At 45.6% G+C, this 25,885-nt stretch overlaps 1 protein-coding gene across 11 annotated transcripts; it reads left to right on the forward strand.

The window, feature by feature from the left end:
• The first annotated feature begins 2,874 nt into the window (after positions 1–2,874).
• PsGEF (Protostome-specific GEF) lies at positions 2,875–25,385 on the forward strand. Of its 11 annotated transcripts, XM_036820945.3 has the most exons (18): positions 2,883–3,019; positions 4,679–5,625; positions 6,174–6,459; positions 7,166–7,273; positions 8,880–10,125; positions 10,876–11,755; positions 11,819–11,996; positions 12,230–12,404; positions 16,597–17,142; positions 17,388–19,163; positions 19,229–19,344; positions 19,618–19,626; positions 20,051–20,132; positions 20,896–21,597; positions 21,831–22,342; positions 22,762–23,475; positions 23,580–23,781; positions 23,841–25,385. In XM_036820945.3, the coding sequence occupies exons 2-18, from the start codon at positions 4,686–4,688 to the stop codon at positions 23,925–23,927; spliced, it is 8,559 nt and encodes a 2,852-aa protein (XP_036676840.2). In that variant the 5' UTR covers positions 2,883–3,019; positions 4,679–4,685; the 3' UTR covers positions 23,928–25,385. The 11 variants fall into 11 exon arrangements, with proteins under 11 accessions (XP_036676839.2, XP_065723892.2, XP_065723893.2 ...); XM_065867815.2 differs by lacking the exons at positions 7,166–7,273; positions 19,618–19,626 and having other exon boundaries at positions 2,884–3,019; positions 16,594–17,142; XM_036820940.3 differs by lacking the exons at positions 7,166–7,273; positions 19,618–19,626 and having other exon boundaries at positions 2,884–3,019.
• The last annotated feature ends 500 nt before the right edge of the window (positions 25,386–25,885 follow it).

The raw sequence follows: 25,885 nt of genomic DNA on the forward strand, positions 1-25,885 counted from the left end.
AAAAGCGCTGCACTAATTTGATTTTTTACGAAATGCAGCGGTCTTGAGAAGGGTGCTGTTGCTGCACACCCCCAGAGTTTTTTTTTTCTCCTGGCAACAGCAGGACCTCGAAGGACCTCGGAGCAGTGGCTGTCATTTTTTGGTCATTTATCAAATTTCAAGCAAAAGCAGATCAGCGTGTGTTTCTGTTTCTGTTTCTGTATTTCTATCTGTGTATTCTGTGTGAAGTGAATATCAAAACAGTACAAGGACATCGGTGTCGTTTGCTTGCTCTCTTTGCGGAAAAGTCCTTTTTCGGGGCGCGTCTTGTCGGCCTGTCAATCAAAAGTCCTCTTCGATTTTTCCCAGATCCCTTCTCTATCTATCCCTCTCTCTTCACCTCATATAAATTCTCCTGTATAAATCTGTTCCGACTTTCCCACATTTGCATTTGGCATGCAAATTTCGCGCAAATCCCCGAAATCCACAATATTTATCGCTTACATGCCGAAAATCAAGTTTCGCACAAATTAGGCAAATTTTGGGCCACCCATATATGTCAAGGGGTTTAGGGTTTAGGTTTCGGTTTGTGTCAACCCAAAAAGGCTAATGCCTAATGCATTCGCAATTAGTTTGCCAAGCCCTCGACTCTATCGGGATTCAAATTGAATTTATAATCGATTTAGATCATTTTTTGCAAATGGCAAATCCACCCCGGTTCGTCAGGGACGTAACCCTTCCATCAACCAAAACGATGTCTGTTGTTGTTGCTAATTTCGATTCTAATGAAGCGCGAATTACGAAAACATGGAAATCGTATCAATTACAGGGACAAAGATCAGCCTCAAAATCAGATCTGCCCTCGAGAATCTCAGCCAGCGGCCATGAAAAGCGCAAACATGATAAAGTTTTTTTTTTTTCGGGGGGTTAAGGGAAAGTCCTTTAGAGGGTAGTCTTGCATATCAATAGATCAACTAAATGTGGCTTGGATTAGATGGCAAAATACGCCCAAGAACAAGTAAATGCTTACCTTTTAAAGTTTGACATATAATAGAAAGATATTTAAACCAAGACTTTCGGAAAATTCTCGGTAATCAATCAAAATATACAAGAACTTTGAACCCATCAAGGCTACCAGAACCGCATTTAATATTCCTATAGCCAACCTTCAAGGAGTCAAGAACTTTCAATCAATAGTCAGCTGAGAAACTAACTGTCGATACAATGACATAACAGATCCACAGCTGTCCTGTGACTTTTGACTGAAGGACTTGAAGGACTCGAGCAGTCTCAGCGGGACTGGGCAACCGTGTTCTCAAGTACTCTTTGGCAGAAGAAGTTTCGGGGCAACTCGGTTTTCCACGAAAACCCGACCAACCAAACTCCCCCGCCATCCAATCCTCAAGGAATACGCAATGAGAATTGCATTGCCATTATGATCATATTGAATTCTCTTTCTGGGGTCGAAAAGTTGATGGGATCCGGAGCTCGTAAAATGCCAAGATCGACAGCGGACGTCACATAAACATGACCAACCGGCTGCTAATATAGGGCACGAGTCCTGCAGTCCTATAAGGATGCCAGGATCCGGGCATCTGGGCAAATATTTACCGAAGCTTCGGCTCGTAAATTGCCGCCTACACACAATGGAATTTCGGAATTTTTTTTTGGGACCAAGTACAAATCAAAGTGAAAGTAATGACCGATATCCCTGGACAGAGACATTAGGCTACTGTTTTTGTAGTCCCGAAGATCTTGGCTTCTGCTCCTGCAGTTCCCCTCAGCAATTGTTCCACATTTTGGACAACACACGAGACAAATCTGGGCTAAGACACCTTGCGACGTCGCCGTGTGGGTTTCCTTTCTTTTCCCATTTCCCACTTTTTTTTACAGTTCTTCGCCAGCTGCCCGTAGACCAGATCATTGTTCAGGATATATAGGCAGATATATGTACGTATATATGAGGTACATATCATATATGTATGGGCAGAGGCGGAGGCAAAAAGCAAAGTCTGGCCAAACACAAAGGATCCTTTCGACCGGGATTTACCTGCTTAGCAGAGCGGCTCTATTCTTTCACCGGAAGAGCGGAGAGATTAGAGAGCGAGGAGCGAGGTTCAACAGGAGGTTTTCCTGGCCTTCGGAGAGTGCTCTTACATTCCACCCAGCGCCCCCTGTTGGACGGTGGCTGAAACTCAGATCAGCTGAGGTCCTGAGAAACTTTGATATGGATGGAACTCCTTTTAGAGTTTTCCCTCTTATTTGCTTCTTTTTCTCTCAGGCTGTCATATTTATTAAAGTATATATGATATTAGTAATCAATAAATTTTAATTCGATATGTACATAGCCCTAAATGCTTATCATTTTCTTTCTTTCAAAGGAAGATAAAAAATAACTATCTAAACCATTATCTTTCAGCACCCTCTAAATATACTTTACAACTTTCCCACCAAATACCCACTTGACTCCTTAACTTTCTTCATCCACTACTCCCTCAAATATGTAATCACACATAGCTATTGATATAAGGTAATGGTAACTTCTTATTTTACTTATCTAATCTATAGTACTATGCTGAGTCCAATTTTTCCCACAGCTGAGATTCCGTTAGTCTGCCCACAAAATCAGAGCGAAAGAGAACCACGTTGGCTATCGGTACTCTCTTTTCAGTGCTCTCTGGTGGTTGGTTTTCCACTTCGTTTAACTTCGTGAGCCCTTCGTTTTGCTTCGGACTTCGGCTGAACCTTTGGAGAAACGTGCGCCTGCGCCGATCATCATTTCCGATTCTGACCTCGTGCAAAGCGGACACGTGAACTGTGAACTAGGAAATTACAAACAAAATAGTTTTATACTTTTGGCTTAAAGAAGACATATTTGGCTTATTTTTTTTTCGTGTAAAAAATCTTTTAAATTTTGTGTTCTTTCGACTTGTGAAGCTCAATTTTCCCAACACAAATCAGTTTAAATCCAATTGAACTGTAGTTTAAATCGAGTTGCAGTTGTCCAGGCGACCTAGTCGCAAGCAGATCAAGTTACCAGGTAAGTCCACACCCTGTAAGTCATACAATCCGAGCCTAGGAAGTGATCGATCCGTACATTTAGATCGATCGATCGATAGATCGCTTGATAAGCTCGGTTTCCGAAACGACGGCACACCTGGAGGGGAAAATCAATTGCGATCGCACCCATGAGGTAGTCGTGTTTGTCTTTGCTCTAGCTCTAATTTTAATTTGGCCAAAGAAAGGGAGGAAGGGACGTATGTACATAAGTCCCTAACCCCTAGAGACGGAGACAGAGATCTCGATCTGGATCTCGATCTCGGGGCCCACAAGTAAAAAAGGGGTGGTGCGTCCTCTAATACATTTAATTTGTTGCTGTGTTTTTTTTCCCTCAACTTATTTTTTTCCTTCTACCACCCCGAGCTAATCCACCGGGCACAAGTCACACACACAGACACACACCCAGAGGATCCTTCAAAGGATCTTGGGCTGGAAAGAAAATATTTTTTTTGCTCGCCTTTACCGGCTGCCTTTCCTTGTGCAATTTCGCCCGGCTTTTCATCTTGTTCTGGGGCTGGGGTGACGTTTATGGATTACATGAAAACCCATTTTCCATCTCACTCTCTCTCTCTCTGTGCGAGACAATGGCCAGGATCTAGGATCTTTGGGACGATCCATTGAGGCCCCTTTTGGCTTTGGCTTTGCCGATTGCCGCATTTCTGCAAAATGGCATCATTATGCTGGGGCGTAATTGTTGCACGCACACTCAGGCATAGACACAGCTAAAAAGGATCGCATCCTTAAAAGGCTCCTTGCCTAAAAGAACCCGCTCAATTTTATGGTTGGCAACCGCAGCGCAGAAATCTGTTAGGGAAATTAGCATAAGTTTAATTTCAATTTAAATGCAAACCTGAATTTCGCAAGGACGGCGGCGAGTGTAGAACTCGAACTCGTTTGCCGCAAAAACAATTTGCAAATTTCCGGCTTTGTCCTGCACTTTGTTTGCCCGCTCAGTTCGCCTCATTCATTTGTTGCCGTTGTTTTTCTGCCTCGAAATTGTCTGGAAGAGTTCCCAAAATCCAAAAACCAAAGGACAGCGAAAAGAATGGGATAAAAACGAAACCAGATCGGAACCCGTCGCTCTGATCCCCTTGTTTGGCAGCCAGCTGCCAAGGACTAAGGACCAAGGCTCGAGGGCCAAGGACCGAGGACCTAACCGAACAGACCCGATTCGCCAACAAGATCCAGAAGAATCTATTCTATATAGCTTGGAAACCAAAAAAAAGTGACAAGAAAATTGTTGCTATAGGATGAAACAAGCCAAAATACTGATCTAATTTTTGCAATACTTCCTGGTGTAAAAATTTAGATGTAATTTTCATCTTAAAATATTTTTGTTTATTCTTTTTGAAGGGTTCACAAAAACTGCATATCAATTTTAAACAAATAAATAAAATGCTATATCCCATAGATTTAAACATTGAATTAAATCTAATTTTAAGCTTACATTTGCTGTAATAAAGTAATAATCTATAGCTTATTTATTGGCTGAAATTCAGCTTCCAAGAAATTCTAGAAGATTTAGATAAACTTTTCCCAAAAACGCTTTTCACCTTAAACAAAAGAGTGATTTTTTAACCAATCCAAGGACTCCTATATTAATCTGAAACTATTCCCCGTACTTTTGTGTATTTTCCAGTAGGGACATGCCAACCATGACACGGATGCATCGCCACTCAAGTTCCAGTGCCGTGGTGGAGGAGTCGCGTGGGCGGCGGCGCGGAGTGGGCGTGCCGGGAGCGGGGGATGCGAACAAGGAGAACTTCGGGGTGCACTTCATGAGCAGTCCCTTTGGCAATGCCAGCCTGATTGCCCTCCAGGATCTGAGCAATGTGCACGGAAAGAGTCCGCAGCGCAGGAGTTTCAGCGAAGGCAGTGGTCCCCGGCAGGCGACGCCACAATTGGCGGCTCTGCGTTGTTTGCCACGGAGCACCACCACCACCAATGGTGTTGGACTGGGCGCAGTGGCTCTGGAGGATTCCCAGCTATCCTCATCTCGAATGGGTGACACCACATTGGATCGCATGCTGGACGCCATTATAGAATCGGCCCGGAAGGAGGTGAGATGTACGAAGCCACTGGGAGTCAACAGTACGAGTACCAACACTACTAGTACCACTACCGCTACCATTCTGGCGGATAACCACCAGTCTGGCGAGTGGAGCGAGACCAGTGTCCATGAAATGGAGGTGCGCACACCCACCCACTTGAAGAGGCAGCGGGTGGTGCGGCGCAAGAACCCACACAAGACCCACACCCACACCCACACCCAAAACCAAACCACCACCCAAACGCAGAGCCACCAAACCAAAAAGATGGACCAACTTCATCTGATACCGAGCACCAAACGCTGTCTGAGCTTCTCATCCAGTTCCGCTTCGAGTGATTTGGACGACGATGAGCAGCAGGTGGCCAAACGGAGTTCGCTGGCCTCCACCTCCACCTCCTCGGCCACGCCCACCGCCCACAGCAACACCACCAGCCGGAACAGTAGCAACAGTGGTGCCGATATGGAAACCAGCCAGCGGGGCAGCATCGATGTGAGCATTGCATACGATGCCAGGGAGCAGCAACTCAATGTACATGGTTAGTTCCGAAAGACTTCAAAATTATTTAAAACCTGCTAAGTTATCTCTGTTGATTTCAAATCACTTTAAAAGTTATTCCTATTCCTGACCTAAGTACTTTAAAGTTTGAAATATCATACGATTTCTGTAATAACAATTCCTACACTTTTTTAGTCCTTTGTTAATCCTTAATAACTTCTAACCCCTTATAAAAATGAGACCAGCAGTGATAGAGATTTCTAGAAAACATCTTAAAAGTCTTCTTAAATAGTTGAAGATGGCATTTTAATAACCCTTTACCTAAATCTACTATAGAGAGTGAATTTAGTTTAGTTTAATTACATTTGTCGGCTATCAAAGTGAGAACCAATAGCCAAGGGCAAACTGAATGCCATGCTGAGGCAACTCAATTTTGTTAAATAGGATTATCAGGGGAGCCGTCTGCCAGGGCTTTAGAATCCCACGAACCCCTCCGAATCCCCTAGCCCGCTCGGCAATCTCAAGAGATTCATTACCCAGCTCACCTGTTTTAATTGCACCTGCCTTCGCCGTCTTTCTCCATTGCAGTGATTCGTTGTCGGGACTTGCAGCGTTCCCATGCCAGTGGAAATGGCAGCATTAATGCCTACGTCAAGGTGGCTCTGTCCGGACTTGGAGCTGCAGCTGGAGGAACCAACCAGCCTCCCGGTGGCTCCGGAGGAAGCATGAGTTCCGGCTACCAACGCACCGCCGTCCATCGGCACTCGTGTCGTCCGTACTTCGATCAGCGGTTTAGCTTCCAGATTTCCAGTGGCGAGGAGACCATTGGTCAGCATCTTCAGCTGGCCGTGTGGCATAGGGATCGCCATTTAAAGTGAGTACGAGTACGGTCGAAAGCCAAGAAAACAACATAAAAGTAACCCCTGAAATTGAAGAGTACACTTAAGAAAATCAAATAAAAACTTGGGCTATCTTAGGGTTAAATGTATCTTGTACAGAATTGCAAAACTCTCGAGGGGGTTTTAGCATACATAGGATTAAAAAAAAAAAAACTTCCAATTTGTTTCTGAATTCCTAAATCAATAATATTACTAAAATACTAGAGTAGCATTCAATGTATCATAAAAACCTAATGATCCTATACTACTCTATCCATGAAATATATATTTAATATATTTAATACAATCCAGTTAATTCAGCGCGGATTGCTATAAAATATGACCAGATTGACCCCCAACTAATATCCTTTATAGCGCGTGCCATCATCGTTGTAAGTCATTCACCCCTAAACGATTATCGGGGGAAGTTCTGGAAGAGAAAAGATTTGGGGGGGCGTCTACGGAGGGGGGTCTCCTCCACAGACAGGCAAAAGACCAAGTCTGGTTAATTGCGGCGCTCTTCCTGGCCTCGTTGCACCTCCAGCCCCATTCGCATTCCTAGTGCATTTCCTGCACATAAACAAGCCTCCCCCCAATTTCCATGGACTTTCCAGCTAGCCGATTTTCCAGCGCGGGCGCATTGGAGACCTTCCCGGGCTGACCTGCGCTGCTCCATGTGTATTTTCCTGGTGGTTTTCCCAGCTCAGTTCCCGTTACTCAGTCCGAGTGGCAAGCTCGCGTGAAAAGCGACGAAAAACGGCGAACGGCAAAACGGCTGGCAACGCTCGAAAAGGCAGGAAATCGAGGCAAAGTAAGCCTACAAAATACATATCCTTGCGTGCCCCCAAAATTTAAGGTTTAAATATCACATTTTGTTTGAAATTTTTTTAAGTGCCTTGAAATCCAGTGTTTAATTCAAAGCCCAAGAAAGTATGCAACGAAAACTTATATAACTATGTGTGTGTGTGTGTATGTGAAGCATGGAAAGTGTAGCATAATTTCGGGCATGCTGCTAAACAAATTGCGAACAGGAAGTGGAAGTCCTGCGTGCCTGTGTGTGTGTTTGAGTGTGTGCGTGTTTTGGAGTATCTGTGTGAGCGCTTTTCGCAGCACGCTTCAAAGTTAATTAAAATTCAAGGACATTCAGGAGTGGAGTACTTGAAAAATAATAATAAAAGTGGTCAAGTGCTAAGTTTCATGCCAAATCGATGCGAGTGGTTAAGGCGATTATGCAATAATCACCAGCTCACACACACACACACACGCACACCCCTGCCCAATATCCTTTTCCTGTTTTTTTAAACATTTTTTTGCTTCTTTTTGCTGTCAGCAGCTAATTGAAGTGGCCAACTAACTAAATGTACACCCGGGAACCATACACACATATCACCTATTTACCCACCCACCCATTTTTCTGCCTCACACGCACCTGCCTTTATTTGTTGGCCATGCATAATTTACCATCCACCTGAGTTGTGAAAATAGTCTAGGCCAAAAAGGAACGTTTTAAGTCAATTTACAAAACGTCGGGGGCGGCTGAATAATTTATGGCCAGCTTTTCGGCACAAAGTGGAGGTGGTGGTATTCCTATGGCCCAACATTTTTAATGCACCTCCCATCTGACAGTTGCGATTGCAATCGCTCCAAAAAAAAAAAAAAACGAAAATAAAAACAAAAAAATATACAAAACCCCCGGACTTTGCAAGGAAAATCAATAAAAGTGACCCAAATACGCGCGCCAACTTCAGCTAAAGTGGCCAGTGGAAGAAGCAGCAGACAGAGAGCCTCAAGCCACTGTCATACCACCCACTGACACACCACATCCCGCCAAACCACCCACTGACATACCACCCACCGAACCACCGAACCACCCAGCAAATTGGCCGGGCCAAGCGCATTTCCGGGCCACTTGTACGTACTTTGTGGCATGTGGAATGTGGCAGCAGCTTAGGGCCGCTAATTGATTTATGTCACGTACGACGAGGAAAACTAGTTTTCAACGGGCTATTCTTGAGGGGAGGGTTTCCACGGATTGGATTGGATCAGCTGTGGGCGAGCCACCTTCACTCACTTATAAATAGACAATGTCCGTCAGACGTTGCAACGTGACGCAAACTGACCGAAATCGTTATTGGTACTAGGTATTATCCAAAAGCAATTTCAAAGGGGCCAAGGATTCCGACGGACATTTATATTTAATGGCCATATTAGTTTTATCAGTTTGCTTGCTTCTAAAAAACATCGATTTGAGCCAATCATTGGCCATGAAATATGCAGGCGATGTTGTCGAAACCTTGAAATGTTCTGCGGAAGGTCGTTGAAAGTTTTGTGAAATATCCTTATTTCGATTTAGGTTTTAAGTATTCTCAATGAGAGTTGTTCCCCGCTAAATGTTTTTTCCCTTTTTCCCTTGCAGACGCAGCGAATTCCTGGGCTGCAGCACTTTTCCACTGAATGAGCTAGTGCATCCGGAGTCGGGCATCACGGCAGGATCCTACAAGCTGCAGGCACAGGCATGTCCTCCGCCTAATAACCGCCAGAGTCAACGAAAAAGAGCCAACGGAGGCCAGGATCGCAAGCAGGAAGCGGAAAAGGATCAGGAGCAGGATCATCCGGAGGACTCGCCCACAGAAATGGCAGCAGCCGCAACAGTCACGCCCCAAAAACCAATTGCCACGGGATCCGGATCGGGATCTGGATCAGCAGCAGTCATGCCATTGAACGACGAGGTGATCAGCATTAGCATCGATAGCATGGGCAAAGAGGATCCCCTGCTGCCCCAGCAGCCCCAACAGCCGATGAAGCTGAGCAAGAAGGCCCTCCACCAGCGGGATGCCGACGAGAATCTCTTTCTGAGATTCCTGGAACTCGATCCACCAGCGGATGGCAATGCGAATAGTACAACCCAGGCACAAACGACGGGCCAATCGTCGGTCCAATCGACGTCCTCGAAGGCCAACGAGAGTAATGCCAATCACCTGAATAATGGGACATCCGGTGGCAGGAGACAGTCCACCATGCCAAATAATGGTGGAGCAGGCGGGGCAGGGGGAGCCGGAGGAGGAGGAGCTCCCCGCCAGCAGCCAGGACGAACGCCATTCACCATGACGAAAAGACTCACGCGCACCGAGGAGCGGGGCTTTGGATTCTCCATCGTTTGGACCCATCCGCCGCGCGTGGAGAAGATCGAGGCGGGTCTCTCGGCCGACCGATGCGGCATTCTGCCCGGTGACTATGTGATCTTTGTGGACAAACACAATGTGGTCACAATGCCCGAGGCTGATGTTCTGAATTTGATACGATCGCAGGGTTCGGCCTTGACGTTGGAGATATTCAGAAGGTCAGGCGCGGGCGCCACAACAATCACGACGGCAGATTTGGGCCAGAACAACACCAGCATGAGCAGCCGGCTGGGCGTGGCAGTGGGATTGGGCGTGGGCCTGGGTGTGGGTGTGGGTGGCCTGGGCAGCGAGGAGCACACCCTGGCCACCACCACCACCGGAACGACGACCGTGATGAGTCTGCAGAGGACCGCCAGCACGAGGATCCAGCCGGTGGGCAATAGCCTGAGCCGACCGGCCACCGCCTGCTCCGGAACCACCTCATCCATCGAGGCGGCCAAGAGGAGGCTCCACCTGCCGCAAGTCACCTTCAGCAAGGAGGTAGGCAAAGGTGTCTTCGTCTAGGGATCACTTTTGCAATTCACCTCATATTTTTTTGCGCATTTTTTCGTGTCTTTTTGTGTACATAATTATTTGTTAAGTTTAAGTGTCTAAGTTATCGCCATGCTGGTTATCTAATTACTATTATCTAAATATTTATCCTTTTTTTTGCCTAGCCGAGGCCTCTAATTTGTTTGAGAGTCCCTAAGAACCCTGCGAAACCCCCACAACGCTTGACAATAAATTTTTTTTCCCTCCCACATTATAAGTTTCGATTTTTTATTGGTTTTACACAAAGATCATCACTATGTCTGGGAAAACATATTATTGGTCCTACAACTTTCTTTGATTCTTAGATTAAAGAATGGATTTGCTACAAAATTGCAACGTTTTTATTTAATAAATACACTGATAAACTCAACTGAAAATTCATAATTCAAGTAAGACTAATATCTATCATTTTTGAAATCATTCATTCTACCTTTATTTAAATATTTCCGAACTAAATAATGCAATTAAATATGTTTTGTATTAAATAATATGTTTTTGTACTGAAATATTAAATACGACATTGTTAATTAAATTTTCTTTTCTATCACTGTATCAAACGGCTAAAAACTACCTTGTTTATTAAATACATTTTCCTGCAACTATTTTTTAAATTTTGTTAACTGTTAATCATGGAAATATCAGAAAAACTTGTAGCATTCCATTAATTCGAAACCCTCTAACCCCTTTCCGTGCCCCCAGTCGATTGTGCCCATCACGGACAACCGTAGGCGCTTCCTGCTCCAGCTGATCAGTCGGGAGCAGAACTTCACGGCTGCCCTGCACTTCGGAGTGGATCGATTCGTCCAGCCGCTGGTGGAGCGAAAGGATTTGATCTCGCCGAACGATCATCGCACCTTGTTCCAGAACATCGACGAGCTGCTGAGGATCGCCGAGGACATCCTGGAGCAGTTGTGCAGCAGCGATCAGCAGGATCAGGAGCCGCACATGAACTTCGCCTCCCGGGTCTACCTATCGAAGACCACGGCAATTTGTGCGGCATACAAGAAGTACTGCAATGGCATCAAACGGGCGGATTGTGTGCTGGTCAATAAATCGCGTCAAACGGGCTCCGAGTTTATAGCCTTCATCACGGAACCGGCGGTGCCCCGCAAAAGACCTGATCTCACCATGTTCATCCATCGACCACTGCAGCACTTTCGCGAGATCCTTAAGCTGATGCAGTTGCTCGCCGGGAATTGTCATGTGGACACGGAGGAGCACAAGAACTTTAGCACGGTTATTAACGAACTGCAGGCTGCCTACAGGGAGATCACCGTGAGCAGTGGCCTGATGGAACCACTGGGCGAGGGTCGTCCCCTGTTAACCCTTCAGGATCTGGAGTCCCGAATGGTCTTCACCAAATGCAAGCCCTTCACCCTGGCCGTCCAGGGTCGCCAGTGGATCTTTGGTGGGGATCTGTCGCGGGTTGAGGGTCGCTCGGTAAAACCCTATTGGACCCTACTCTTCAGCGATATCATTGTGTTTGCCAAGGTCAGTCGGGACCGAGTCCTGTTCATCACGGAGGAGCCCATTCCCATCGCCAATGTGGTGGACTCTTGTTTCCACATGCGTAAGAAAAGTGAGTCGAAGTGCTGTTGTTCTTCTTGACTCGATATATATTAGTATTATTTATTTCTTTTAGCCACCGAGTTCCGTCTCACTGTGGATCCCAATGGACGTCTTGCCGAGAGTCCCACGGGCTATTGTGCCCCCGATCTAACCCGCACTCCAAAACGAGGAGCCCGCCGCAAAAGTCTTATATTAAGAGCACCCTCGTTGGAACTAAAGGCCGTATGGCAGAATCTTCTCCAGAGACAGATGTAAGTCATCTCCTAAAGGGTTTACACCGCCCATAGAAAAATGAGTTTCTAACTTGAAGAGCTTCGGTATAAATTATTATAATATTTGACAATTTGCGATGAAATTCAGGATAACCGCGAATTCTTCAGAAGATTACTTATATTCTTTATAAAAATTTTAGGGCGGTGTAACCTTTTAAGAACCCCAAAACCCGATACAAAAGAAACCACTAACGCTCTTTCCATGCCCTCAGATTTCTAGTTAATGCCGCTCTGGGCTCCACACCACTGTCCAGTCCCTTGGACTCGCCGGATGTGCTCAACACCCTGGTGCCGCTGAGCGACATTGGACTGACCACCGCCTCCATGGGTTCGATGAAGCTGCCCTCGCTGGACAGCATCCACCTGAAGCAGCAGCAGAAACAGCAGGTGCGTCTCTTTCGCAGCAAGCGCCTGGACAGCGGTGATTCCTACGAGAATCTGCAGAGGCTGGCCAGTGCTGTCCGGCACCACTGTGCCAGCACCACCACGAGCAGCGCCACCCAGACGCAGTCGCATCCGCAGCCGCCACTTTGCACCACCTCGCTGCCCTCGCGCACCACCTCGCCCGCCCGAAACCACACCCATTATCAGCATCACCATCAAAGCTACCAAAACCACCTGTCGGGTCAAGGTCATGTGGGCAGTAGTGGTTCGGTGCCCAATGGAGTGGGTTTGGGTGGGTCGTCGTGCCTGACCAGCAGCAGCGCCAGCTTGATCCAAACCCAATCGCAGGTCCATACCCAGACCCTCAATCATTCACAGACCCACTCGCAGACCCAAACCTCTGTTCTGTCCCTCTCGAGTTGCAAATGCCTAACGGCCATTCCGGAGGTCACTAGTGAACCACCACCACCCATCAACCCGAACCCGAACCCGCATCCCTCCCAGAAACTCTTGGAGTTCAGCCTGAGTTCAGTGGGCCGTTCCTTTATCGATGAGTCCGGCGGAGTGGTTGGTGGTCATGGTCAGGTGTCCCTGACGACGCCAGAGACCCCAACACCCAATATTTCACCCACAACTTCGCAGCCCTGCAATTCGGATGCCTTCTCCAATGATTTTGTGGCAACCTCCACAAGTGGGCAAGCGGGAGGGGGAGGGAGAGGCCCGAATATACCTCTAGCCGAATTCGGAGGCTCTTGGGATCTCCTCGAGCTTGACCTTCAGCTGCACGAGGTGAACCTGGATCCCTGCTATGACACGGATGTGGAGGAGTGCATCTTCCTGGGCGACGAGGAGGACAGAGAGGGCATCGAGGGCCACGGACACGACGAGGACAGTGACGAGGACGATAGCGTGGTGGTGGACGATCCCTTTGGCATGCTACCCACTAGACCAACGCCGCCGGACTCGCTGGACCTGTGATTTGACTTCTGGCTACAGTCAGACCCCGTTAACAGCCCCTTGCCGCACAATCTTTGAATATCGACGAGCTTACTTAACTATGTTACCACTGATCTACCCAAAAAAACAACAAGCCTCTTCTCTATATCTCTTTACTATCTATGAATATCCAGCTCAATCGCCGTTTTGCTCTGCTTTTGCCTCAGCTTTTGGCCAAGTTTCCCATACTCACAACAATCACAACTTTTTCAGTGTAGTGGCAGCCTCTCTTTGGAAGATTGGGGATTGACTTTGCCAGGATATCAGAATCGAAAACCGAATAGTGCGATAAAAACGAGTGAAATCGAAATGGTAAAAGAGATTAAAGAATGTATCACCTGGATATAGGAAGTTATAGAAATGTCGGTGAGGCTCCAGATATCTCTAGACCCTTTTCAAGTTGAAACTTGGAAAAATCGATGTATTTCCCATATATCTTGGCATGCTCTATAAAATTATTTCATAATTTTAGAGATTTTTGTGGCACTCCCGATAATTTCTGCTGCTCATAGAATACTCTTCAGGTAGGAACAGCTCCCATTTAGTATTCATGGACATGGTCAAAGCTTTTTAGATCCAGGTGATAAACATATGTGCTTAATTGACTCTAATTGCGAGTGAGAAGTGACAATTATCCGTGGAAAATTGTACATAGACATATAACCATCGCTCTCTAGGTGTACGTATCTCTGTTGTGTATTGTATATACTCGCGTATTGACATCCATACCATATATATCCCATTGAGTAACCCTCCCCGTATATGGTATTCGATCCATCCAAGTCGATTTTGAATCGAGTGTAAATAGCAATAATGCGATGGACGAGAGCAGAGATTAATATTCAATGCCGATTGTACGTGTGTAACGCTAGTTCTTAGCTCTTTTTAGTAATATACTTATATGCGTATACATAGTATACACACCATAGATATACATAGCCATACTTATATGTATATATATATAAATATAGGTATTTAGCTAGTCAATTATACACAACACAGATGCAAAATCTGGGACACGTTTTACAAGAGTTTTTAGCTTATAGATATATATATATATATATATCCTACAATATGCATATATATGCAAATACCTAATCACTCTATTCGTATTAACCATTCGAAATGAACTTTTTTGCCAATCCAACGAGAAAAAACCAAAGAAACAAGACCTAATTGAAATTATACTAATGTTAATAATGCTTCCATTTTGTAGCCAAATTGAAAACCTATTGATTACTGTTATTGCTGTTGTTATCCTACATTAGCCTAGTCCTAGTTTCTCCTCGGATCGGATCCTCTTCGTATACTAAGTTGACCCATTAGCCAAAATTCCTCTAGTCTCGCTCTAATAATGGATTTACCAAATTTAGTTAAACTCGATTGGCCAGAACAAATTGAAATTGAAACAAATCAAAATCTGAATCAAAATCCAAATCGCAAAATCCAAGTTGTATATATAGTACTTTCCTATATACAAACATCCGCATAAACATTTATCTAGTATCAGTATGTGTTTCCTCACAGCTCTAGTGAAACATTGCTCAGTCGAAGGACTTTTGGCTGGATGGCAACCATATTTGCTACTTTCATGTATCTGATTGATAAATCGATGTCAATTATCTATGACAAGCACTTTGTTGCCTTTGAAAATCTATCTACAAGCTAACCACATACATATATTTATGAATAAGCATATAGCTCAGCACTCAATTGCCTTTGCACAGTGGGACAAAATTCACTGAATGGGAAGTAGTTTGTTTGAATATGATTTTTAGATATTCATTAAAATTTTGAACTTAATTTCTTTTATTCGTTAAGTTTTTGATTAGTTTTAATAAGCGATTCCAATAATAACATGTTAATAATACCAAGTGTAGTATCTAGATTTCGTAGTTGTTTTTTTCCAAATATTAATCATACATCTATAAAGTTGTTGAACCCTTTGGCAATTTGGTCCCACAGTGCGGATTTAGTTTGGTGCAAACACCATCCAGCCAGGAGTTTACACTTAGCATACACACCCACATACTAACAAAAGCACACCCACACAGAGACACTCGCACACAGACATCTATTGCAAAGTTTAAGTGATTGTTGAATATCAAGCATACGCCGCGTTATCTTTTGCGGTCTGGTTTTTGTGTGTGCCTTGAGCAGTAAACAACAAATTTCTATACACCCTATATATACATATATATATTTACCAGATACGTATATGCATACTTACTATTTATATTCACATTCATATTCTGTAAACCTCATGTACGTCTAGAAGTTTTCGATTTATGGTTTTTCGACATTTTACATGACACGAGAGGATCGAGAATCGACCATCGATGTATCGAGCCGTTTGAGATTGAGATTGCGAAGAGAAACGATGAATTCAAATAATAATAAAAACCAAATGATTCTTTGACTAAAAACGCTTGTGATGTTCTTTTTATTTCACTTCCAAAAAAAAAAAAAACAAAAGGAAAAGAAACAGTAAAATTCAAACAAGTAGAAATCCACCGAGCACTCACTGAATTACCATACAGCTCCGCATAAACAAATCCTGGTCAATCATGCGATCCGCAGAAAAACAAAAATCTTCTCAAAACCATGGACAAAAAAAAAGAGAAAAACAATCAAAAACCAAAATTGATAAATTAAAAATTGTGATGGACTCAATTTTAGTTTTAAGTTCGAATTGCTTCTTCCTATTCTTAAAACTTATTTCAACTTCCATTGCTTATTAGTTGTTTGTTGTGTGACTGTACCCGCTCCCGTTTACCGTTGTCTTGTGTTATATATATATTTCTGTATATATATATATATATATATTGTAAAAACGTTAAGTCCTTAAAGTCCCTTTTAAAACTCCATTGTAAGTCCATTGTTAGCCAAGAGCAAGCGTTTTTAATCAAAGATGGACTCAGATTATTGTTTCCGTTCCGTTTCACCGCTTCGCAAAAATATAAAAAAAATAGTTCTCTCAGATAAAGACAAAGCCAAAAAGCAAAGCAAAAGCAAACACAAAGCAAGGCCCGAGCAAAGCAAAAGCAAAAAGCAAATGAGCCCATCACAAATTTTAATTTGCCAAACGATAGGCGGGTGGCAGTGGGTGGTGCTGGTGGTGTGGTGGTTAGAGCTCAAGGTCAAGGTCAAGGCATGGTCCAGGTAACGTATTATTCACATTATCGGATTTTTCCAGCAGCGCAGCAACAATTCGCACGGCCATGCCCACCCCGCCGGAGGATTAGCCACCGACAGATCTGCAGATCGATCCCATGGCCACAGCCATGGTGTCCATGGTGGTCATGTGGAGCAGATCGAACTGCTGATCGACGAGAAGTGCCGCATCCTAAACAAGACGGGCACTCCCAAGTCGAGCGCCCTGCATCTGGCCAACTGGATGAAGGGGCAGCTGGACAAGCAACAGCAACAGGCCCGACTGGCGGCCATCGCAAGGTCGCAGGAGAATGTGAGCGCCGAGGATGAGCAGCTGATCTTCAACAGCGACAGCGAGCAGGACGAACGGATCACCTACTGGACGCGCCAGCAGCTGGAGAAGCGCACCAAGGAGCTGAATCTGGCCAAAGAAAATGGCGGTCTGTCGGCGAAGCCCAATTTTGGGGGCAAGCGATTGAGCGGCGTCGAAGAACTCAGCATGAGCGCCACCTCGGATATATACTCCACCTCGGAGGCGGAGGGCATAACCAGTGTGATCAGTCAGTCGCACAGCACCACATCGGACAGCCAGGTGAGATATATAGCCCCCACCAAAAAGTATGCTATGAAATTGTAAGCAATATCAGTTGTGGTCATGGTCCTTCGAGCCGGATTACAGCTTACTTTTATACACCTTAACAAGTGATACTCTATATATATATTGTGATACTATAGATGTAAAACCGTTAGCCCCACCTAGTTAAAATCCCTGCCTGCTGTCTTGTAGCCTTTCATGCTAACCCTGCTATTTTTTCCCAACTTTTTCACGTATGCTAGATTACCGTACGCTCGAGTCCCATTGTGCTGGACAAGCTGGCCGTTTGCCGTCATTGCCACAAGAATTGCCAGCAGAGCGGACCGGGCGGAGTCCGCCCTGGGGGCGGTGGAGGCGTCCAAAACTCTAGTTCCACGCCTGTTCTGCTTTGCAATTCGCTGAAGGTGCAGCACAGCCAATCCTCACCGAATCGCTGTTGCAAACTCAGCAATGGCATTGCGGGCATGGCCGCGGAGTTGGCTAACCCGAAGATGAGCAACCGAACTGGGACAGGAACAGGAACCGGCACCGGTAGCGTGACCAGCATGTCCAGCAGCACCATCACGGGGGAGTTATCTTCCAAAGTGGTGGCCAGTAGCAGTCGCCGGGAGACCGGTGACACCGAGAGCGATGTGGCCCAATTGATAACCGATGAAATATCCCAATCGCAATCAGAGGCCACGGATGACAGCGTCGCAGCGATGCCCAACAGTAGTAGCAGTGCCGGCGAAGGAATCCCAATCCCAAGTCCAAGCTCCAAGCTACGTCATCTAGATCAACCAGTCACCACAGCATCATCCTTGCCCAATGGTCACTGCTCCGCCGGCGGTGGTTCACCAAAACCACTGCCACCACCACGTCGCACCCGCATCGTGGCCCAAATGTGCCAGGAACCACTTAGGCCAAAGGCCAACCAGCAGGTCAAGGCCATTGTAACCATTACAGAGACGGCCAGGATTATGCGGAGCAGTCCAACGAAAGGATCGGGATCGGGCTCCGGCTCGGTGGGTGGTTCCCCAGCGAAATATGCCGCTTGCCATTGCCGCTGCACTCCGGAGGACTTCACCCATGCCCAACTCTCGCCGGATAAGATGGAGCATCAGACGTGCAAGCTACTTGAATCCCCAAAACAAACGGCCACCACTGTGCAACAGAAGCAGGAGGACGAGCAGTTGTCCCTGATGCTCATTGGCCTGGCTCAATTTGCTCCAGCTGCCAAACTGTGCGGTCAGGAGAGAATCAAGGACCTCAAGGAGGATATTAACAGTACGCCGACGATAGCTGTGGTCCCACCCACTCCCGATTCGGTGCTTACGAAGACCAGCACTCATGTCTGGGACAACAGTGGTTGCTCCTCGAATGGCGGGGGAACTGGAACTTCAACCACCAGCACCGCCACCACGACTACAAAACAACCCCGGCAGGCTATCATTGAGAATATCCCAGAGGATTCGTGTGACGAATCACCTTTGGACGAGGAACCACCCTATCGACCCATGAGTAGTGCCCTCCGGCGATTCGGAACCATGTCCAGCCTGGAGAAGCTGCCCTCCGATGACCGAATGGATGAGGCCGATGAACTGGACGATGATATGGAACCCTTTACACCAAATGGCCATGACCGTAATAGTCCCCAAATCGTAGATGATGACGAAGATGCGAATTCCGAGCAAGCCTTGGTGCAAAACGATTTGGGGGCCTCGAGTTCATCGGGTGGCGTTATGGTCAACGGCGAAGTTTTGGCCAGTGGAGCGTGGACAAATCGGGCGGGAGCCTTTGTCTCCGACAAGATGTCCTTTTTCGAGGAGTCGCGTGCCTTCATAGACAAGTATTTGGGCCGCTGGAATGCCGGCGATGCTCAACAACAACAGCAGGGAACCGCCTCGGAGACGGATGAGCAGATGGATGAGTGTACCTCGGGAGCCACTAGTGGTGAGGAGGTTTGGGGCACGCCCACCAGTGGCGGGGATAACGATGATCAGGACATGCAGTTGATCAATTCGGAGAACACGCATTCGGTGAGTTCAAAAACTATACCCAACCATTTTAAAAGATTTAATATCATTATTCAAAAACCATTTAGTCGCCCACCAAGTCGAGCACCTCTTTAAATGACGACGATGACACGGAACTGATGATGGACGAACTGCTCATGGCGCCTCCGATGACGGCCAGCACTATTCGAGGATTGCTGCCACGGTATGTAGGGTTGGGGATAAGTCCGGTATCAATTCGGCACTCCGAGACCCAAAGACACCAAACAAATCCAAAACCAAACCCACCGATAATCACACACAGCTGGTAGAGAAATCCTAGGCAGACGATCTCTAATTGTAAAACACCATAACGAGTATCTCGATATATATCTACCATACCTAGTATAGCTTAGTCTAGTGCCTCCATTGATCCTACTGTTAATAAGATACGAATTTTCTTTTTTTCGTGTACTCCTTTGGAAACTTTCTTTCGTAGCTTTTACAGGTGTTTATCCTTTCGTTTCCATTCGTTTCACCACACACACAAACGTATGTCACCCGATCCTAAATTCGATTCGAATCAGTGTCATATATTGTATTTCTATCTGTAACCACTATATATCTTTATAACTAGTATTGCTCAATCATTTGCGGGCTAGTCCTAGATCTAGTCATAGTCATAGTCAGGTCGATTATAAAGGCGAGGAGTCATATCTTTGTAGCTTACCCCCCTATATTTACATATATTTATCTTACAACGTACTTTATATAACATCAATCGAAATTGATATATCATTTATGCCATCGACACATAATCAATCAACACATCGATCAACTATTGCTAAATTCCAATTGAAATTCGTTTGCATACGACATACACACGTATTATCGAAATCGTATATCGTATCCGTATCCGTATATCGACGTAGACGTCGCCTTGAGCCCCTTTTTGAGGAGGAGACGGAGAGCGACGAAGAGAAGACGCAGCAGGACAACGATGACGTCAAAAAGGTGGGTCGTTATTACAGCAAATCCCAAACACACGCCCCAAATCAGAAAAAAGAGCCCCGGTTCCAAATTGAAATGCAACCGTGTTCAGTGCTCGCGTTTCGTTCCAATTCCGCATTCCGCTGCATGGCAAACTACAGTGTACAGGGGCAACTGTACCCAAGCACCTCAAACAAAAGAGAGAGGGAGAAGGAGAGATAATCTCCCATCTGCAATAAATCTTTACATATTATTCACCTGCATGTAGCCCTAGTCACTCAACTATACTTTGTATTGACCTTGGTCTCTTTTTCTATTTTGTCTGTACTTTCATAAACCATCGACTGCAACTTGCTCATCTTCATCTTCATCTTCATGTCCATCGATCAACCATCACCACCACCATCAATCAATAAATCACGCTAACATGTTTTGACTTTGTATGTAAACTGTACTCTTTTTGCCTGTCTGATCATTGTGCTCGTAAATCGTTGTTGCTAAATACAAATACTTAAACTTGCCTAGAAGGTCGTAGTGAAATTAGTGAAGCTTTAGCCCATCCTGCAATACTGCGAGCTCATCAACATCACACGTCCGGACAGGATTGACCACCCACCACCTCCGAAATAACCCCACCGATCTGATCTTGCTATCGAAATTCCGAACTGTAAACGAACGAACCAACCACCTCCTCATCCACATCCACATCAAACGGCGCCAACCGCTAGCAGGAATCTCTATCCCAACCAGAATTGATTAGTTGAATTCTATTCCCAACAATTGGTAGGGGGAAGCAACGACCAATGGCCACTACCTAGAGGATTCGGCTGGAAGTTCAAGCGACAGCGAGGAGGCGCCATCAGTCCCACCACCAGTTCCTCGGCCAGCGGTGCCGGATCGGGAGGAGGATCCATCGGCGGAGGACATGGACCAGGACCTGGAGGAGGATCCGTCAGCGGAGGACAAGGACCAGGAGGATACGCACTCCAGCGTGGAGCGACTGCATCCGAATCTGGCCACGAATGCGATGGGGCCACGTCCCTTGCTCACCACCCGTCTGCTGCCCACCACGGCCATCGATCCTCAGCCACCGGCAGCGGTAGTGGTGGCCTCATCCTGCGAGTATCTGCTCGAACAGCGCCCCTCGAGCGGATCAGGACGCGATCCCGCCGGCGGGATCAGCTGCAGCAACACCACCACCACCACAACCACGACGCCATTCACTCGGCCGACGCATCCGTCTCCGGCGAAGCCAGCAGTGACGCCGATCGGGATGATGACGAAGACGATGACGACGACGATGATGACGATGACGACGACGCCGAGTCGAGCTCCCTCATCGATTACTACAATAACCAGCAGCGCGAGCGGCACTACGAACTCCGGCGGCAGAGCCAGCGGCAGGCCTCCGAGATTTGTGCCGCCGCCACCGCCACCGCGTCGCTTGCTCCTCACGCAGACCGATCTAAGCGCTGCCCAGGCCAAAACGGTGAGCTACCAGTTCGAATAGAGAATGAATCCACAATTTTTAGAAAAAAATTGCTTTGAAATCGGAGTTCGATAAGTAGACTAATGGGCTTTAGAAGTAGACTAATCAAACTCCGATTTCAAATGTTGGGCTTTCTAAATGTGCAGTTTGGGGTCACCTTTTCAGCCAGTCAGCTGAAACTATGTTATCTAAACGAAGTTATATAATTTTATTTTTTGTATCCATCTTCTTAGGAGCCACAACGAAAAAAATCTGGCGCTACTGCTGACAATGGCTCCTCGGCGGTTGCCGGCGGCGCCGCCAGCGGTTCGGACCCAATCGCTACCGGGTCAAGGACAATGCCATCAACGCCGAGTACCAGCAGCTCGGCGGCAGCGCCTGCGTCGGGGGTGGGGCCAAAACGACCGTCGTCAACGATAATCGAGACCTGCCTGCTGGGGGCACCCAGGCCCGCCTCAGCCACTTCATCAGCAACAGTCTCGATCTCGAGGATGGCAAAGCCGATCCGCCAGAGTCCCACCCACCACAGCAACTACAACAGCCCACAGCCGAGGGGGCAGAGCAGCCCAGCTGCAGTGGCACAGCCAGCTGCACCACCAGACGCACCACCCGCTGCCCCAGTGCCCCACGCTGGATGCGGCCTAAGCCCAAGGCTGGAAATGCGGCTGGCCCTCAACCACGACATCCTCGGGGACGAGGACTTGATCTGCTACGAGCCTGGTCCAGATCTAACAACTATTCTGGGGTAAGTGCGTCATCAAGGTGGACAAAAAAAGCATCGCAAACAGGCTAACTCAATGTTTTAAGTTCACCGATAAATATAAGATGAGATATTATTTTTGTTTTGATGAAATTCCATATCAGTTTAGTGTGTATACCTAAGTATTCGAAAATCTTAAGCCCAAGACTATAATGTTCAAAATGCGATTGATTTAACTTTCGAATTGCCTTTCTAACTCTTACTTACAGCAATTTCTCTCTTTCTCGATTTAAGAGTTATCAAAGATTAAATTGATTATCGATTAATTATGTTAACTTGATAATGAAAATTGCAATTTATCGATAATCAATTCAATCACTGAATACCATTGAATCATTGATGAGGTCCTTTCTAAATCCTTTCGTTTTAAGAATAAAACTAACTAAATAAAATCCTCTATGCAGGCACGACCTCTCCACATTTCATCGTCTGACGGGTCGCGATTTATTGAGTCGTTCAGCCACGAACAGGGTGCAGCCAAGAGAGGCTGTCATATCGTACTCTCAACAACGCAACTCAAAGATGGACACGCCGACGGTGAACCGCCGGCCCCGCCCCCTCTCAGCGGGCGCTTTGGGCGGCTCCATCAGCAACAACAATCACAGTCGCAGCAGCAGCAGCCACGGCAGCAGTCCGCTCGCCGGTGGTTTAACCCGTGCAGGCGTCGAGCCAATGGGTCAGCTGGTGGTTCAAGCAGGTGGTGGATTTGCTGGTCGAGTCGCCGGAGGGAACGTAAACGTCGGCGACAACAACACCGCCTCCAGCTCCAACAGAGGCGGGAGCAAATTAGGCGATCTGGAAATCTTAGCGAGACGCGAGAAGATATACTCCATGTCTCAATCGAGGAGTGGCTGTCGAGTCAGGGAGACGACCACATCAACGTCCACGATGAGCACGACCACTCTGGTGGCCATGGCTACGGAGATGCGTTCGGGGATGGATTCGAGTTCGGAGAAACGCGGCTCTTCCTGGCCCAAACGAGCAGCTGCAGCAGCCTCTCTGACGAGGACGAGGAGTACTACTTCGATGGACGGAGCGGGAGCCATCAGTACCACAACCACAACAACAATGACTGAGGAGGCATTCCTCGAGACCGAAGTGGGCAGATCAAAGCGATTGTGAGTATTCCAGACCATCAAGTAAACCTACTTATTATCTTTTAATCATTATAAGACTTAACTTTATCATTGATCTGTTCAATATATCTTTAACCCTTTTGCAGAATAAACTTTATAAAGCGTCGCAACTCCGAGATAACCGCCAGTAGCACAAGCAGCACCCCCAACTTCTCCGACGGCGCCTTTGGCGAGCAGCCCCATCCGAGCCACAGCCAGAGCAGTATTCTTCTCCAGAAGCTGCCGCCGGGTCAACCGCAGGCCCAGGATTCAGTCGAGATGGCCCAGATGTCGCCGCGCAAGGATAACGTAAGTGTACAATGATCATTCGAAAACTGAACGAAGATAATTATCGATTGTGATTTCAGGACAAGCCATCACTGAACCGCCGCCTGTGGAAGCAGATCACCAAACGCCGACGCACCAACTCTGTGTCCCAAATAGTCGCAGGCTAGGGATTCACCACCACCAACCGATCCACTTGTCCCCTCTGTTACTGTTACTAACTGTGTTCTATGGGTAGATTTAGCTAAGCATCTGAAGAACCTAGATTAGCGATTACCGATGAGCAATGATCGATGAGCGATGATTGATAACCATTTGCACGGGGCAGCCCGTCGATAGGCAGTGATCAACTGCAACCATATCACGGTGATCTTTACGGGCTGTCCCAACCGAAAGAACTGGCAAAATGCAAAACCAAACACTTTGTAGTATGTTAAGATTTTTGATACGACTTTGTAGCTAGCGAATCCCCCGGATCGGAACGATACCGGGTAGCTCTAGGCGTCCAATTGCGTCCAAAAACGATAAAGCGATAAAAGATTAAAACGATAAAAATCGATTCTCCTGCCAGCAGAGCCAAGGAACCGAGTCCCAGCCAAATAAGATTTAGACAACGAATGGCAGTCAGTTGGTAATACTGGGCACACACACTCACTCCAAAATAGACATTATAGACATTTTAGACATTAAAAACATAACACATAACACTTGCAGTCCAGCCAAATGAATTAGGATCTAGAGGAGTTCGTACACTGACTATTTTTTAGAGATCATGATTATGTCTTATAGCTTAGCAGTTTCGGGCTTATGTTGCGGGATTGAGACAGTGAAATGGCCTTACGTATCCAATGAACTATTGTGTGGGTAGCTTAACGTAGTAGTCTTTATACACATAACATTTACAGCCTCAGCAGTTCGTAGTAGTCATAGTCAGTCGTTAGTTGTCGGTCGTAATACAATTTTTAGTACTTGAATTCCACGTTTTTCTCAACTATTTACAAACGGAACTTTTGCATCAGTTGGATCTTATATACATATAGTATATATATATAAAGAAACTTGGTAGTTCATTTCACATTGAAATTGATATTGGAATTGGAATTGGAATCGGAATCGAGAAAACGAATAGCACGAAAATTGTTGAATGCAGCCCTGAGCTGTGAAAATGCTAACAAATTATACGAATTAATAACTAACGATCAAGTACATTTATCAGCTTTAATAGAAAATCTAATATATATACATGGATCTAAATAGTTCTAGTTATAGTTATATAATTGACATAAACGAATTACTTTTGAATAGTGAGTACGCGATCGATTTATTAGGCATTTATCACTCAAATTCACTCGATGCATTCATTGATCCAGCACCGATTACACCACGTGAGATATTCAGTAAATTACTTTGTAATTCAGATACACACAACGGATTTTATGTATATGGCTACCGAAGTATACATAACATCTGTTTGATTTTTTTGGTCGAACTTTGTATTTTACCAGAGTAGTAGAGTGCAAAAATGAATTTCTCTTGAAATTCGATAAGAAATTCAATTATTTAAAGAACAAATTCCAAAGACAAGCATCTAAATAAATTCAATATACAATAAATCAAAATGGAATGCATCATTATTGTGTTTTTCTACGGTCCCTGGGAGCCTTTACATATTTACAATTGTGTATTTCTAGCGTACGAAGGCAAAGCTTCCAACGTGATCAACAGCTGAAATTGAACTAAGAACCTTGTGTTGGAACTGCCGAAGCTTTTAATACCCTTACTTTTTTTTTTATAAATGTTGCAATGATGATGTGACAATATTACAGTTTATTTGTAGTTTTTTATTTTTAATTATTAATGATATCTTAAGAATTTCCTATAACAATTTTCTTTAAATCAAAAAAGAAAGTTTATGTAAAAAATATAATAGGATAATATTTAGCAAGTCTTCAACAACAGTAACAAATATATTCTCTTGTTAAATGGTAGTCCCCAAAATAATATATAACTAATATTTAATATTTATTTATTTATTTAGCACATCCCTAACAATGATTTCAATTCGTATTTAAACTATTATCAATACATCATACATTTACTTATTTGTATACCACTCTTTATAGATATT

Source organism: Drosophila suzukii, chromosome X (genome assembly GCF_043229965.1).
Source record: "Drosophila suzukii chromosome X, CBGP_Dsuzu_IsoJpt1.0, whole genome shotgun sequence".
NCBI lineage: Eukaryota > Metazoa > Arthropoda > Insecta > Diptera > Drosophilidae > Drosophila > Drosophila suzukii.

Coding starts and splice junctions, on each gene's coding strand:
- PsGEF (XM_036820945.3), top strand. CDS start 4,686: ATGCCAACCATGACACGGATGCATCGCCACTCAAGTTCCAGTGCCGTG. Junction 5,626..6,173: donor GCAGCAACTCAATGTACATG/GTTAGTTCCGAA, acceptor TCTCCATTGCAG/TGATTCGTTGTCGGGACTTG. Junction 23,782..23,840: donor TGTCGCCGCGCAAGGATAAC/GTAAGTGTACAA, acceptor TTGTGATTTCAG/GACAAGCCATCACTGAACCG.